We start from the raw sequence: 17,754 nt of genomic DNA on the forward strand, positions 1-17,754 counted from the left end.
GTGGAGGCTGCTGCAAGGTCATCTGCACGTGGTCAGGTGGCGCTGATTGGACACCTGTATTGGTGTCACGTGGACCCTCGAGCATGGTATAACTGCGCATGCCACGGTGCGCACACGTATCGTCAGGGAGCGCGGCGGGTTTATTGCTGCACTCATGATAGACGCTCACGCACAGATATACGAGGTGATATTTTTAATGTAAAAAATAACCTGCGGAGGGTAGTCGGATTACTCGAAGGTCAGGAAATTACTTGCACGACAACTCGCACTGTGACGCTGGCTATGACAAGGGAAGTGCAGTTTGCTACCTTTTGTAATATATATATATATATATATATATATATATATATATATATATATATATATATATATATATATATATATATATATATATATATATATATATATATATATATATATATATATATATATAGCAGAAACCCCGCCCTTAGCGCCAGCTTCAAGAAATAAGTTCTTGGTTTATGCAGCGAAATTCATCGATGTTACAGTTAACATGTGGTTTAGAATATGTGTCACTTGCGCCTCGCGTAAGAAAAGAATTTTACTTTGATTAAGGGGAGAGAGTGTGAGATACAAGCTTTAATGATATGCTAAAGATGTTAGCCTGGCTGCTCGCCTGACATGCTACTCCAGGTTGTGAGTGATTGTGATTATGGTATATGCAGTCTACCTATACATAAATGCGCCAGCTGTTCACGTCACGACGAAGCAAATAAAGCATGCCGAACAATGGCAGCCGTGCCGCCATTCTCATAACGGCGCTTGCTTTCGGTTTTCGCCGTTTCCTGCAGCTGCTTCTTTGACTCTGAACGAGCTGTTATAGCTGGATTCGCACTACAGGTCAAATAGCGAATTCATTCCGCAGAATAACGCGCTGTAGCTTCCCGCACCCCCACCACTCCTTGACCAGAGCCGAACAAACAATATACAGGCAAATCCAGGCAGGATCCTTTCCCCACCCCTGCCTCCAGAACAAAATATACCCAGAGAGATATAAGAACACATGTCCTCACTGCAATGCATTAGGCACCCTTCGGCACGTCATAGGAGAGTGCAATTTTTCCATAGACCACCCCCCACCTATACCCATAACTAACCCCCCTGCTATCCCCACCCTTTACGAGCGATGGGAGATCATGCTGTCCAGCCCCGCCCTGGAAGACCAGCTCCGACTGATCCACAGGGGCCAGGCGGCCCTGGAAGCATATGGAGCCCGCGAAGAGGGAGCCACCCCATCAGACGCTTAACGCGTTTCATTTCATAATGGACCAGTAAAGTTGTTTCTCTCTCTCGCTCTCTCTGAGCTGTAACAAACCATGCCGCGAGCAGTTACTGCAGCCTTCGTCGTAATTCTGTGCAGCGTGATTCGTTCGCATAGGGCAACGTCATGCTCATCTTCGGAGTAAATCAGCGACTCAGCCCGCCATGTGAATCTAGCTCAAACGGATGACCATGCCGGGAAACATTCGAATCGTGATCAAGGTTGAAACGTGCGTCGGTTTCCATGCGCGCAGCGCGTAAGAGGAAGGCACGCTCTCAGTGCGAGCCTGCGCTCTGCCGCAGTGTGCTGCTGCAAAAGCCAGTGCCGTGCACGTGCAGCACGGGTGTGCATAGCAGCGGCCGATGCAACACGCACAGCCATCCGCATACCTAGCGTCACGATCTCCCACAGCAGGATTCCGAAGGCCCACACGTCGGACTTTGCTGTGAACACCTGCAGGTACAGGCACTCCGGAGCCATCCACCGTACAGGTAGCGCGCCCTTTCCGAGACGCGAAGGGAAGACGAGAAAAAGGAAACACAAATTAGTTGGCTGCAGCGACGCTTCAGTGCGCACATGTGTGAACATGCGACAACACCGTATATGTAGTATAAAAACGTAGACCAAGACTTGCTTGAAACCCAGTGGTTGATGTCAAATATCACTTGGCACGCGGACAGAAAATGCGGATTTTGTTTTAGGTTTATGCGCTACAATGCATCCACTATATATACATATAGGCAGCTTGAGGCAGCTGAGCTGAGCTTAAACTTGGATGACAAGAAAACAGCAGCAATTTGGAACGTTTCTTCACCCCCTCCCCCTTTTCTTTTATGAACTCCGTTCTTTATTCTAGAGAGCCTGATACCATCTGGGCTGCCATCTGCTAATGCCATCAGGTGGGGTGGATCATAAAAGTGAGGACTACGCTGAGAAATTGGAAGAGCTAAAAGGCATTATTAACGTTAGTAAGAGAGGTCGTAATCGTTAGAAAGAATGAGAGATTCCTTATGACAACGGCTGCAGAAAAATCAAAAGTCCATTTAAAATTTTATCTATACCAAATAACACGACTCATTGTTGAGCAGTATATTGATTGCACTTCATAGGGTTTCAAACAGTCAGCCACTATAGGCCAGAAATTATTTGCAGATGTGTGCGGACGTCTGAATGATATAAGGATTCCCTAGAAAGGTATCTTGGCCATAAAGGTTGAGAGCAATGATTTGTTTCTTTCTTGAACACTGTAAACGCTGTGCGATTACAGCGCAGATGCAGTTGTTGCAGCATAACTTTTTTTTTCCTATTATGCAATTAGTGAGGCGCTCCAGTAATGAAAACACATAACATTACAATCTTATCGCAATTCAGCTGTGTCGTTCATCCCAAGAAAAAAAAAAAAAAGAAAGCGCTCATTGGCAGTCTTAGCGTCGTAACTATTATGCAACTCATTATCACAATCATGTAACTGTGAGCCACTCAACAATATATAGCTTTTTCTACGCACTATGGACAAACAAATGCTCACTGAATAAAGTCGCGTGCGGCGCGATAGGCCCCGTGCGTTGGCTGCATTACAGACAACGTCAGTAATTATCGTTTTCATTTTATTATTTAACTTCTGCCCTCTAAAGGCGCGGTAGATGCTACCTTGTGCTTGGTATATAATGAGTGAACAGGAAGATTCCTGATGCGCCAGGTTGCGTGTGGTACCTTGGACTTCTGCTGATAGACGTCCGTCTCGGAATCTCGAACGCTGCGAGATAGGCCGAAGTCGGCCACCTTGCATTGGCTGTGCTCGTCCACCAGCACGTTCCGAGCGGCCAGGTCACGGTGGATGATCTGCGTGTTGCGGAACCCAGGTTCGAAAATCCTTAACATACGTATAGTCAGTCAGCGCTGGCGCAGGCCCACGATCGCGCAAAGACGCAGTGCAACATGCTTGATCCGTAATTCGCATTATCGCGTGCTGAACGCCTCATTGCATTCCGGACTTGTGGCTGTTGCGTTATTTGGCGTCACGAAGTACATTCTGTCCATTCTGATAATGCACTCGACGGCCACAAGTTCAAGAGTCGATAACCCGATACCGGTATATACTACACGGGCGCCGGACATAAAGAAGATGTAATCCTTACAGCTGTAGTATCCGAAACCTGGCATAATGCAAACATGCACCTGCATGATGAACCCTTTACTACAGAGACAGAAATCACGGCTATCATGGAAGACATTGCAATCCGCTCGCACCAACGTGACCACATACTTACACTAACGGACATACAGGACGCCTGTCGAGTCTTCGAACGAGGACGCTGACCTCCTCATGCGCATTACATACTCGGCCAACACGTTGAGTAGAACCCACAACTGCGACTCTTCAACCAATGGATACCTGGCCATGAAGGCATACCGGGGATCGAGCCAGCGCACAGTCTCACCCACGAATTTGATTATCCTGGACATCCATGTTCATGGCCAGATTCAAGACACAAGGATCACACTTAACGAACATGCCAAACGAAGATACTGCATGCTAGAGTACAACTCTAGCAGTTCTAGGTTCTAGGCAGTTCTAGGCGAACAGCCAGGCGTGACATGACTTGTGAAGAGGCGTGTATAACCGAGCGCACGCGGACCCACTCCCTGGTAATCGCGCTCACAATCTACCACTTTACCAGGCCACCAGATCCCCGAACTTTCGCTCAGCGCGAGGACTTCTTGTCTTTCATACACACCCTACGGGACTGCAGTTCCATAGGGTGTGTATGCATGCCCCATAACTCGAGACTCCCGTACGAGTACACTTAAGCCTATACATCCAGCCTCTGTGAATCACTGGCTCCGTCCCCGAACCCACACCTACATTATCATAAAGGCGCTTGTTCAGCACGTCCGTATAACGTGTTGGCCGGGACCTGGTAGGCAATCACAGTCTCACAGCCGCAGCTCCGTACTAGGAGCTGTATTATAATAAAATTCATTCTCTCTCTTTCGATGACCACGGGACGAGAAAAAAGAACCTAGCAGTATGTGCCCGCCTGCACCATTTCACGCGTTCGCACCCACTGGTTTAGCCGAGAGGCGAGCTTTGATGTGATCACTTCCGATTGCGATTAGCCGATTATACAATACCTGGTTACGCCGCCGGGAGGCAATTTAATTTGAGAGTGGTTTATCGACGGCTGGGGTACGTCATATGTCACGCTATACCGTTACATACGGGGGAGTACCCCGCTCTATGGGGCCTTGCGCCCCGTAGCTCGCAGCACCTTTCATTACAGTTATTCCATCCATCCATCCATCCATCATATGTATCCATCATATCCATCATTACATATGTACCCGTGCGCTTCAATTCGTATACTCATCGTGATGTCACTCCAGCGTCCCCATTATACTTTACCGTCCATTTTTCATTTCGCAGACTGGTACCCTTATTCTTCTGCAGAGTAACAGGGTTGTGGATTTTTCATCCTTGCTGCGTCGTTTCTACATCGTTTAGATGGTGGCCGAACGTTTACGGGGAATTGTTCGCATCGTGTTGTCCTGTACCGCATTGAATATGCACTTATTTTGACCTAGTCTCGTTGAATCTTAGGCTGATGGCGCGCTCTTACATGAACTTTACCAGGAAGCCACAGCGGGTTCATTCACAGACGCGCCATTTAAGATAGAATGGAAATTTTCGCTTTTTCCTCATTCTGTACATATCGTACTTTTATAGCGATAGCGTAACCGCCGTCGCGCTATTTCAGAGAAGGACCTTAGTTCAAGTCCTCCGTTCTATATTCGCTGTGATCGCGGCGCAGTCTTCGCACGGCGTAAGAACGAAGAGGAGCATCTATGGGCGAGTTGTACATCCTTTTCTTTTTCTTTAGCTTTTTTTTATGTGATATGGAAATCGGAGCGTAAGCGACGCGGCACCGTTGACGGTGTCCCAGCTGACGCAAGTAGCACACGCAAGATGGGCCGTCAGTGTTGTCCCCGTGGGGTCATGGTCGGGAGTGCTGGCGACACGTACGCCCCACGGCTCTTTGTAGCGGATGCCGTTCGGCCGGCGCGGCTGGTCGGCCGGATATCCGATGGACACGGTTGCATGCAGTTGTCCCCGATGCGATCGCCATAAAAGCGCGGTACAGTGTGCGCCGCCGCGCGTTCTCTTGGGCGTCGTTCTCGCAAACACAAGATCAGTAAGAGAAAGTGTTTGCGAAAAGCGTGACACTCGCGTTTGCCGTATAGGTTTGCTTTATTTTCTTCCTGCAGGTTATGTGGAACAGCAACGGGCTCACTGAAAAGTAAAAAAAAAATATTGGTAGTTTATGGGTTCAAATGCTACTATGGGTAGAATTGATAGCGAAACGTTCATAAACGTTCTATAGAATGTTACAATGCATATTTATCACGGTTCAGCCATCTTGCCCTTCCTAACCCGTATATTTAAAAAAAAATGAAGAAAGGAAAAAAAAAGCTCATACGGTAGAATTGTTTAAATAGAAAATATCCGTCAATCGTGATGCTGCACCTATTATTAGCGGAGGTGGACGGCCAATGGCAAAGAGCACTCGCGAACGAAAAGCTTCATAAACTGGTCCCTCTCTTCGAAACCTATAAGCAACGTTGAAGATGCTGGAAACAGAGTTGTATAAAACACTCTCTATCGCGGGCTCAGCGGTGGCGCTCGCATGTGCATACACCACCGGCTCCGCTTGCGATCGTACCCCTTTCTTGTGGATGTAGTCCATGCCCTGCGCCACCTGCAGTGCAAACTGTGCCAGGTCCCGCGGACCCAGGCAGCCGTCGTCCTCGGGCTCGTTGTAGTACGCCCCCTGGGAACGATGCTCGCGCAGGAACGACTGCAGCTTGCCACGCGAGACCAGCTCCATGATGAGCAGCGGGGGCTCTGTGCATGAGATGGGCACTTTGAAACGCCAACAGCGCCATCTTCTGCGCTAATCTGTGGATAAGCCAACTACCTGGTGCAATGGACGCAGTTATGGCGGTACACAGAAAGGGGCATGCCAAGCAGCGAAGAGAGCCGTATAATTGCTTTCATCACCAAAATCACTTACGAACATCCGGCGTCCTTACACCAACGCTCTACAGTATACTGCAAGAACAGTTTCGCACGGACATGAGAAGCTGTGAACTGTTATAGTGACCTTGCGACTTTTTTATTTATTAAAAAATGATGCAGAACTTTCTTGGGGGGCATGAAAAAAGGCAAGAATAACAAATACGCCAGACTGTAGAAAAGAAGAGCAGTTTTTTGTAATGTGCGTACTACACTGCAGGTTCTTATAGAGACCGGGAGCACAAGATCGAATTATTGTAGACTCATTCTTACGCACAATTCTGTTATTACTAATGAAGAATCCGCGTTGAACTAAAGTTGCAAGTTGCTGACGCTACGTATAACCACGAAAATAAGTTCTTTAGGTGGGTTGATAACGATATCATGGTGTTTGTAGCCGAACGTAGTTAAGAAATGTTTCGGTACACCGTAATTGGGCATTGGCGAGCATAAGCCACCGGGGACCACAGACCGTGATAAAAAGATATGCGATCGCTGGGTAATGCAGCGATCGCGTATCTCAGCACATCATGGAACAAAAGTTGTTCAGCGCACATAGAACAACTGCCCTTGCGCGACAGTGTCTGGGGACATTAGCGTTTAGCCCGGTATAGTATATACAGGGTGTCCCAGCTAACTTTAGCCTGAGTTTAAAAATATACCGATGCACTCTAAGACGACGCGACCAAATGCGCGTTGCTCACTATTGTATCGAGTGCGTCACACTATTTCTTGTATATTGCTTAATTGTATGGTTAGTCAAGATTAATTAACCAACTTTGGAAGCGATGAAATTAGGCAAGACATTCCAGTTAGAAAGTTGTAGAGCGCTTTGCAAAACGTCCGATTAGACAGTTTCTAACTTTTTTATTTATTAGGCATTAGTGTTTTTCCGCTTACTGCAAATGCCCGCAAAATAAAAAGAAAATAGCACGTGACCTGTCCGCTTGCGCGGCGTGATTGCAGCGCTGCCAAACGCTCTGCGTACAAACGAAGATAGCCAAACGCTCTGCGTACAAACGAAGATAGCATTTAGCCGGTTGTGCTGCCGCTGCGCCTGCTTGTCGCTATCATGAACCGCCGCGAGGGAAGCACATCGGTGGCGTAAATCGCACGGCCAACGCCTGCGTCACTGCCCTATCGCCTTCTAAGCGGCAGCACACTCTCCTAGGTGCGATGTTAGTTTGTACGAGAAACGTTTGGGACAGCTGCAATCATGACGCGCAAGCGGACATGTCACGTGATAGTTTTTGTATTCCTCGGGCACCTGCAATAAGCGGAAAAACACTAATACCTAATAGATAGAAAGTTAGCAACTGTTTAGTCGGACGTTTTGCAAAGCGCTCTACAACTTTCGAACTGGAATGTTTTGCCTAACTTCGTTGCTTCAGAAGATGTGTAATTATTCTGGACTAATTATGCAATTAAGCAGAATAAAAGAAATAGTGTGACTTATTCTATACAATAGTCAGCAACGTGCATTTAATCGTGTCGCCTTAGAGTGCATGGGCATATTTTTAAGCTCTGGCAAAAGTTAGCTGGAACACCCTGTATAGTGTGACCATAGCAGGTAGCAAATGAACATAACCGCATCATTACTACATAGGGAGCCTAAAAACGTTGCGCACAGTGCAGCTGTTCGCATACTTTTTCGCACTGTGCATATCGGCACATAAAATAAAACAATATAAAGAAATGAAAAAGGCCCGTGCTCGTAGCCAACAACTTTGAACAGCAATAATAGTGCGCAAAAGCCGAAAGTCATTTTGTTTTTCTTCTCATTTTTGCCCGTAGTTTAGGAAATGAATTTTGTTGACAAGGTCTACAGTTTCTTATTGAACAGCTGTGATGATCAGAGGCATAACAGTTTAAGCATAGCATGCCTTTCAGTGGGCATATCTTGTTGCAGCTAGTGAACAACAGAAACTGCTGAAGTCACTGGCAAACATTCACGAAGTTTCTTTTTGCCCGCTTAAGCTTACGCGCTTCCGTGCGCAGAAAAGACGTCTTCCTCCGATGAAGACGCCATCAGCACGCAGCCATCGTTGTCTCACCGTAATAATCATTAGTTGAGGGGCCGAATTTTCCGAAGCATGCTCGCCCGGTGCAAACGAGAGAAATAATATAATAATAGTATAAATAATATAATATAATAATAGACGCATACGAAAAGCTATATAAAAGTATATTTACAAGGAAATACGCCGCACTGGGCCAAGAGGCAACAGCCCGCGCTAGCCTCTAATCGTCGTCGTCGTCTTCACAGTGCTCGCCTCTACGTCATCGCAAATACTGTTCCGTAGCACTGTTAATATGCCAAGGTAATCTTCGGGAACATGCAATGCACTGTCGATGACTCGTAAATGCTTCTCTGCGGCGGACCGTATACGGATGTTGTTGGCGTAAGAATACGAACCAAGATGGTAGTCTTGGTCTGTATGAGAGAGCACTCTTTTTTTCTTTTTTTTTCCTGATTCCATTCTGTTCCTGAGGCAAGTCGATTGTGGTAGTAACGCAGGCGGTAGGCCGCTCGGGCTAATTAACGACGGAACTTGAAAAATGATAGGAATAGAACTACTACATTATTCCGACACCACAAATGATATAAACGTACAGGACCCCGCCTAAAGGTACAGCGTCGACCATACTTCAGGTTGCCTTTTATTTATTTCTCACAAACATTTCTCTCACTCTCTCTCTCTCTCTAGCTCTTCAGGGTTGACGCCTCGTTAGCACTAAATCCAACAATAACCTCGACATTTCTTATTCAACTTCTCATAAAAGAAGTGGTCGACATGACGCTGAAGGCACCTATCTCCTTAACCCTGTAATGCTCAACGTATCAATCTATACGCTAAGTTCGGCACCCCAAAATACTGATTCGTGCACGGGAAACTTAACGCATAGTCGATAGCAGCGTTTTTGATTCACTGGAGAGAGATTTCAGTTGTGGATGATTAAAAAAACTAATAACTATTGATTAATTGCTATAATAATTAGGCTTCGACTCAAATAAGACCTCGTAAATTATTTTTTTTCCTCTAATGTTCTCACAATGGCCGGAAATAAAGGTGGACATGTTCTAATTTTTCTGATTAGAACTTGAGACTGACTCCAACCAAATAACTGAATTTTATTAGCCCGACGTTTCGGAGCCCATTCGGCTCCTTCTTCAGGGGGTTGTTCTTCGGGGGGTGGCGGTGTGCCGCTTTAAAAGCGGCACACCGCCACCCCCCGAAGAACAACCCCCTGAAGAAGGAGCCGAATGGGCTCCGAAACGTCGGGCTAATAAAATTCAGTTATTTGGTTGGAGTCAGTCTCAAGTTCTAATCAATTTCCCAACCAGACAGGCAATTCTGTCGAAATGTTTAGCTTCAAGTCTAATTTTTCTTCATGAAGAACTGTGTTCGGGCATTTCAGGGTTAACGATGAAAGGTTAGCCTGCAGCACTGCATTCCAAATTTTGACCGCTATGAGCGCTTAGTAATCTCTACTGAGGCGCTTCTCCTAAAAGAGTGAGTAACACTGTAGAAGAATGAAAAAAAAATAATGAATGAGCGCTATGGGGCAGTCCCAGCGAGGCAGCCGGTTCCGTTTTCTCACCGTCCAAGGTGCAGCATCCCAGGAAGCGTACGACATGCGGGTGCTTGCCCAGTTTCCGCATGAGCCCCATTTCGCGCACCAAGTCTCTCTTCTCCTCGTTGGTCGCGTACTCTGCGGGAGAGCGCGCGCGCGCGCGTACAATTAGCGAACGAAAGCCCGTCGTAGGACAAGCAATTCCTCCGAAGGGAAATATATATATATATATATATATATATATATATATATATATATATATATATATATATATATATATATATATATATATATATATATATATATATATATATATATATGAGCTCGGTTGCAAAGTTTTGTACACAGAAGGTTGGCGGAGCTGCGTACGTGCTGCCCTCCGCATCTCTCCCTGTAAATACGGGATCCAGCTTGCTCCTTTCTTCCTCTACCAGCTCAATGCAAAAGCCTGCTTGTAGTGTGTCGAGTAATGTTTGTCTGTCTTTGTGCAAGGCTTAAAGTCTCCCTTCAGTGGAGAAAGGGGGAGGAGGCTCCTACGGCGGCGAAAAGTACAGCCGCACACACACACACACACACACACACGCACACACATATATATATATATACAAACATACACATATACATATATGACAGCAAACACTGACACCAAGGACAGCATAGGGAAAATTATTTGTGCTTAATAAATGAAATAAAGAAACGATAAATTAATGGAAATGAAAGTGGATGAAAAAACAACTTGCCGCAAGTGGGGAACGAACCCACAACCTTCGCATTTCGCGTGCGATGCTCTACCAATTGAGCTACCGTTTCCCCATCTACTTTCTTGGGTACTCATGTTTCCTAGTAGAGCCCTGGGAGTGTTAGCCAGCGCCACCACTCACAAACCGCTGCCGCTGTTTATGTTTATTTGGGCTAGTGTATCATTAGCAACACATACCAATTCTTTCACGTCCTTAAATGTTATAAATAAACTAGTGTCGTCGGCATAGATAACAAATTGTGCGCCGCTGTTGATATTAGCTATGTCATTTATATACAGGTTAAACAATAGTGGTCCTATTATGCTTCCTACAGGAACTCCAGCGAATATAGGCAAACTTTTTGAAGTTTTTACCTACGACAACGGTCTGATACCTGTACTGCAAGTAACTTCTAATTAAGTTCAGGAATGTTCCCCTAAAGCCATAAATGTCAAGTTTTGTTAGTAGAGTATTGTGATTAATGGTGTCAAAAGCCTTCGAAAAATCAATGAAGACGCCGAGTAACTAAATTGTCTTCAAAGCCTCGCAAAATTATCTCTTTTTGCATCAGTAAAGCTATTTCTGTTGAACGACCCTTTCTAAACCCATACTGGTAATCTGTAATTACAGTGTGCTTTTTACAAAAAAGAGGTTACTTTTGTATTAATCAATTTCTCGAGACATTTAGAAAAAATAGGCAGGATCGATATTGGCCTATAATTTGAGAGCTCGTTTCTGTCGCCAGATTTCAAAAGTGCTGTTACCTTCGCTATTTGCATGCGCCGAGGAAATATACCATGCGCCAACGAAAGATTGTACACGTGCTCTAAGACAGGATAGATTAGATCTAGAACATGCTTAGCTGGGCGAATCTGCAAATCGTCGATATCGCAACTTTTGCTATTTCGAAGGCTAAGAAACGTGATGTAGATTTCATGAATGTTAGTGGGGCTTAGGAATGCACTTTCGACGACTTTTGGTTTTACGTATTCTGTGCAACGAGGATCGTAGGAACTATTCACCAACGATACAAAATGATTGTAAAAGCGTCAGCCAATGCCGAGCCTGATGTCGGCTGATAATTCATTTCTAACTCTGCTGCATTCTCTGGCTGATTGTTTACACGAAGTAAACTCTTCAGTTTTTTTCAGGTGATATCGGTTCCCATTATCGTTTTTTCATTAAATAATTTCTCGAAATATTGCGCTTTTGCTACCCTTAGAGTACCATTTACTTTATCCCGGAATTTTTTTAACCCTCTCTCTCTCTCTCTTATATATATATATATATATATATATATATATATATATATATATATATATATATATATATATACATATACACACACACACAGTCTACCATCATGAAACAAAAGTAATCTGCGAAACTATATCTGGGTGTTCCATAAGTATAAGAGAACTGCGAACAATGTGCCGTTAATCAAATTTGATGTCTTATAAGGACTGCCTTTGTATAATTGAACAGAGCAGATTTTGCTAATCGTGGTAGCTTGGTATAGCGATGGCGCTGAGTCGATCGCTGGCGACTGTTCGATATCGGCAGCGGGGGCCGCATTTCGATGAGGCTTAAATGCAAAGAAGCTCGTGTACTTAGATTCAGGTCATGTTAAGGAACTGCGCGCGCGGTCAAAATCAATCCGCAGTCCCTATAGTGCGGTGTGGCTCGTAATGACATCGTGGTTTCGGCACGTAAAACCCCAGAATTCATTCGCTCAGTGTGCTAATAACTTTGTCCTGTAGCGAGTCCAGTATAATTAGAACGTTATCGAGCCGTCTGTTAAGAGGGCAATGAATGGCGCATTCTGCGATGGCTTTTCCGTGCGCAGCCAGTGACGGTGCCATTGCCCGCTGTGGGCACCAAGCAGCCCTGTTCTTTCACGAAAGTTTATTTATTTATTTATTTATTTATTTATTTATTTATTTATTTATTTTCGCGTGGCGCGATAGCCACACGCAGGTGACGGCAAAACACAACCTGAATGTCGGGCGCGCGGGGACTGCGTAGCCAATTACCTTTCCGCACTTTAATACGTATGAAATCTGTGAACTCGAATTCAGGTCTGCAACTGAAGAAACTGTCCTCACGTACCACACCCCACTTCCGCGCTCCGTCGCGAATACGCAGCAAGAGAGTTAGGCGAAGGCTAGTCGGCTTACGTGATTATGAAGCACGTCCACGGCAACGTTTTTCTGTCCGCAAGTTATTCTCTCAGGACTTTACATTGAGAGGAAGGAGAACTGGGTAGTGGCTATAGGAGAGCCCCGACCAACCACCAGGTAAAGGGCCGGGGCCGCAGTTAGTACAGAAACTTCGCACACCTTTGAGAGTCTTGACGGCGACTGGCGTGGACCTCTTGAAGCCGCCGAGCCCGTACGCCGTGGCCTTCCAGACGCGGCCGAAGTTGCCCTCGCCCAACACCCGCTCCAGCCGCACGTCGTTCCGCGGCACTTCGTCCGGACTCGAGGCCACCGGAGCGCTGGCACGAGGATTCGGCGGCGCCGAACTCTGCTGGGTAGCGTGGGTTGAAGTAAGAGCGCTTCGGTTTAGTCCTTCGGCGATGGTGGTGCTAGTTCACGTTCAACGTGCTGTATTACGTTATTCATACACAGTCACTCAAAAATTACGGATTGCATCTCTTGAAAAGTCGTACTCAGTTCTTCTTTGGCATTTAGGGGCCCCTCACGAAGCCCCGTAGCAAATTATGGTTATACACAAGAAGGTGCAAAGCGTCGGGCAGGGGGCGTGCGACCGCAAGAGTTTTTATAAAGGGTTTAGTAGTCCCGAGATAGAAATAAAACTAATAATAAAAAATAAATAAATAAATAAATAAAATAAAATAAAACCGGGCTAGTTCAAACTTTGATATTTGAGGCATTTCCAGCGCTTTAGGGGAAACAGGAAAACTGAAAAAATGACAACCTCCCTGTCATGTTCTGTCTTTTTTTTGTTTTTTTTATTAATATTATTCTTATCTAAATGGTGGTATATGCCTTGTTTTCGCCTAACACTAGGCGAAAACTGGCCCATTTGTAAAATGTCGCAGTTTCGCCCGAAAGGCGAAGCATCGATTGCGACAGAAAATTAGTAGACAGTTATACGAAGTGAGGATATAGTAAGTTTACCGGCCGTATAAATTTGGAAACATTCGCTCATTAACTGAATTAACAAGCATAGTGTCAGCGAGCACACGCAGACATAAACACATCACACTTGATGACCGCGGACACTCGCTGTCAAAACGCTGGCGTGAGTGAGCAAGCACGGTAGCAGCAGCGAGCGAATTGCCCTTCGTGCTCTCGATCGCTTCAATGTAAACAACGGCGAGAAAACAGCACGCACAAAGGTATGAGCTGTCTGCAGATCGCTTTCAAGACGTACGGCACTCGCGCCCCGCGCCCCCCCCCCCCCCTCTCTCTCTGCCACGCTGCCTCCCCACTTTTCTCCGTTTCGCGCGCGAGATTGAGTCGTGATCGTCAGTTCCCCTTGCGCCCGGTTGCGAAATGTGCAGTTGCTGCCGGAGCCCAACGCCAGCGTAGAGTGCGTCGTCTGTTCACCGATGACGCCATCCATAAAGCACGCGGCGAGCGCGTCAAACCAAAGCGCTGCATGAGCGGAGGTCTGTCTGCGGCGGCTGCTCTGAACCACACCCCGCGCACTGCCTCTCGCGTTCTCCCGATTAGCGAGGCAGTCGCATCACACTTCGCTCGTTTGCAACGTTCAGTACGAGACAGATTGTCCACGACAGCCAATATATCGCGAAATGAAAGCACGTATACAGCTGCGCTCAAATTTCGCATTAGCGAGTATCGTAATCGTCGGCGAATTTTTGTAGCCTATACATACGTAAAATACTTTGTAGACACGGTCGTTACCGCGTGGTACACGTATCAGGCTTATATGTTTATGATGCCCGACCTTGGTGAAGTGTCATTTAAAGAAATTACAAGAGCGCCTTATTGCCTCCGCGAATCGAATATCGCTTTTCTGTCTAATTAATTTGGAATTTAACAGTTTGCATACTTCCGATTTACATTTGTAGAGCACTGGTATATTGTTCAACGTTTTTTGTCGCTTAGTTGCGCTCGTCATTGTACCCCTCTACTAGACGCCTTTATCATCACCAGCATTCAGCCTGAGGCGTCGGCAACGCACTCCGCGTCGCGAGGCATTGGACTCGCTTATAGAAAGCAGTTACTCAATATCCTGTCCAGTCCCAGAATCGAGAGCCCCCACGTTCGAGTTCAGCTATTAGGCATTTATTTGTTTGTTTAGTTATTCATAGCCACGCTTACGGTTGTCAGCGGTAACGTTGTCGGTCGGATGCACACGAATATTATGGAATTACGGACGCTGGCTTCCCCCCACTATGCTTCAAGCTGTGGTGAAGCCCGCTTTGGCAAGCGATTTTTAAGGGCCTGCGCGCACTTCGACAATGCTTGCGACTTGTCGCAGTGCTACACAAAGAATATTTATCATCAGTATAAGGTCGCGACGATGTCATCAATATAAGCTCTTTTCTAATATTTGCACATTATTCACTGGGAACTGACTACGAAACTGCGCTTTATGTAGCCTTCAGCTAGCGCCCCTGTATAGAGCATATAGAGGGACGTGAACTCAGGTGCTACACGTCGTGAACATCGTTAGTATCTCACGGAGTACGCTGACGTCGCTGTTGCAAAAAAAAAGAAAGAAAGAAAGAAAAAGTAAAAGAGGAAACGACTCGCCATCCCCGCCCTGCGAAAGTGGATGTCCAGCGAAGTTGCTGCAGCGAAAACCACCGATAGAACAGCTTAAGGGGGTATGCAATGCTCTATTGCTTGTAATGGTATTCTTAGAGTAATGGTAGTAATGGGTGTAATGATAATTTTGACAGCACACCGCCACTGGTCGTATTGCCGTTTCGTTTTCCCTCTACCCGCCGCGGTTGCTTAGTGGCTGTGGTGTTGGGCTGCTAAGCAAGAGGTCACGGGATCGAATCCTGGCCACGGCGTCCGGATTTCGATGGGGGTGAAATGCGAAAACACCCGTGTACTTAGATTTGGGTGCCCTTGAAAGAATCACAGGTGGCCAAAATTAATCAGGAGTCTTCCATTACGGCGGTCCTCATAATTATATCGTGGTTTTGGCACGTAAAACTCCATAATTTAATTTGTTCCCTCTTTGTCGCTCCTCATATTCACGCTGCTCCTCGGGAGCCCTAACTATGCGTTGCCTACCCATAGCGGTGCTACAAATCAGTTGCTGTGCTGGTCCTTTTATACACGAAAGGCTAGTGACGTCACTCCCCACGTCGCAAGCTGCCGTCGCCGCGGCAGCTTGCGCAACAGTAATCTTTACCAAGAGACGCATGCGGGGAGTGCTACTTGCTGCGCATTGTTCTCAGGAGCACCTTATCATCAATTATGCGGTTCGAATGCTTGTTTTGTGCTTGCTATTTATTGAAACGAATGCTGTTCTGTATGTTGTACGCGTGATTCCAAAGAATGTATGCCCTTTTCGCTTCACTTCGCTGAGTGCTTGAAGCCTGTTTCAACACCGCCGCGGGTTGGTCCAGTATTTCACTACCTCCGGGATCGGTCCACATTTTTGCCCACGGACATCGACAGGAAAGATGACGACCAACGAGGGGCTAACAGTTTCGCTATAAAACGCTGACGTAACCTGCTTGACTGTTTCTTTCCCATTACCCGCACAAACGTAAAACTTGTGTACTGCGCGAAACGATCGCCTCCCCCCCCCTTCTCCCGTTCACGTACATATGCAAATAAACTATATACCATCACCTTATTTTCTGATTGTGAGGTGTTGAAAATTATCTTAATTGCGGCCTCAGACCTCCATTGATGCGGTGCGTCCTAGTCTCCCAATTCTTCCGGCATCACGACAGATGTAGCGTTGTGCGTATATGATGAGCAATCAACATATATATGAAATGCTTTCTCAAACTAAAACTGACGTGCCGCGAGTACCTTCAAACATCCACCAGAGTTAGAACTGGGACTCCATACTTCGTTGATAAGTTTCAGAGATATCACTATCAGTATTCGTTGGTTGCCCAAGCCACTGAGAGTATGTCTGTCGCTATAGTGAGACGTCGTGCGGGGTACTATGTCCCATGAATGTGGAAGTAGCACCTAATGTGAACGCAGACAATACGAGCTTTGCGCTCTTTGCAACTGTGGCACACTGACCGTAGGCATTAATTCGCTGATGGTCTTCGCATACATCTTGTTGTAAGCATCCTGGATGTAGCTGTACTTGGTCGGAGGATCTTGCGCCACCATCTCCTTGTCTTCTTCGTCTGCTGGTGGTGCGTCCGGGCTTTGTTTGTTCTGAAATAAATAAATAAATAAATAAATAAATAAATAAATAAATAAATAAATAAATAAATAAATAAATAAATAAATAAATAAATAAAGAAGTGCTGGGCTTCGACCTATCAATTGCCTTTCCTATCGACTGAAAAAGAAGAATGCTTAAAAATGTTGGCTTCCAAACGCACCACGAAAGAGATGACTTGTATACTGCTCATCGGTGCATTCCAAGAAAGTAATGCAAAACAACGTATCTGAGTAGACCTAAATACGAGCTAAGCGGGGTTTGTCGTGGAGAATTCGACGCTCCCGTTTACTGCCACGGTGAACAGTGCACAGATGGTTATGTATACGTTTTTTTTTCTTCCTTTGTATGAGGACCGCAACAGGATGGCAACTGGGGGCCCGTCACTATGAAGATAGTTTGGAAATTTCGCACCCACCCTCAAAACAATGTTCGTTTAATTTCACCAAATTCAGCAAAAGCCAGCAACGACGACTGCGGAAAAAGTGCTCTTAATTTTTCTATAAGTTTGTGGGGCTTCTGTTGTTAGAGACACTAGCAAAGGTAGCACGAACGTAAGTGTGTGGTGCATGCTCTAGTTCGTTCGCATGATCGAACTGCTCTTCCGACGCACTCTCGAAGACCTAACTTCTCTTTGCGTCTTAATTTGTGGAGAGGTAAACGACACTGCGAGTAAACAACGTGAAAAATCAGGCTGCTGACGATGTGAATTGGAGACG

The 17,754-nt window shown here is 45.9% G+C and overlaps 1 protein-coding gene across 4 annotated transcripts in view; it reads right to left on the minus strand.

Annotated features, from left to right (window-relative positions):
- The window catches only part of LOC139048123 (tyrosine kinase receptor Cad96Ca-like), a 73,571-nt gene that overhangs the window by 7,130 nt on the left and 48,687 nt on the right, over positions 1–17,754 (minus strand). For 3 of the 4 annotated variants that reach the window (XM_070522615.1, XM_070522618.1, XM_070522610.1), the window contains exons 4-9: positions 16,888–17,028; positions 13,012–13,201; positions 9,960–10,070; positions 6,004–6,185; positions 2,996–3,124; positions 1,672–1,783 (exon numbers count right to left, since the gene is read on the minus strand). In XM_070522615.1, the coding sequence (XP_070378716.1) occupies positions 1,672–1,783; positions 2,996–3,124; positions 6,004–6,185; positions 9,960–10,070; positions 13,012–13,201; positions 16,888–17,028 (865 nt within the window). The remainder of the gene's footprint in view (positions 1–1,671; positions 1,784–2,995; positions 3,125–6,003; positions 6,186–9,959; positions 10,071–13,011; positions 13,202–16,887; positions 17,029–17,754) is intronic. The other variant, XM_070522612.1, reaches the window with a different exon arrangement.

The sequence above is a fragment of the Dermacentor albipictus genome, chromosome 1 (genome assembly GCF_038994185.2).
Source record: "Dermacentor albipictus isolate Rhodes 1998 colony chromosome 1, USDA_Dalb.pri_finalv2, whole genome shotgun sequence".
In the NCBI taxonomy this organism is placed as follows: Eukaryota; Metazoa; Arthropoda; class Arachnida; order Ixodida; family Ixodidae; genus Dermacentor; species Dermacentor albipictus.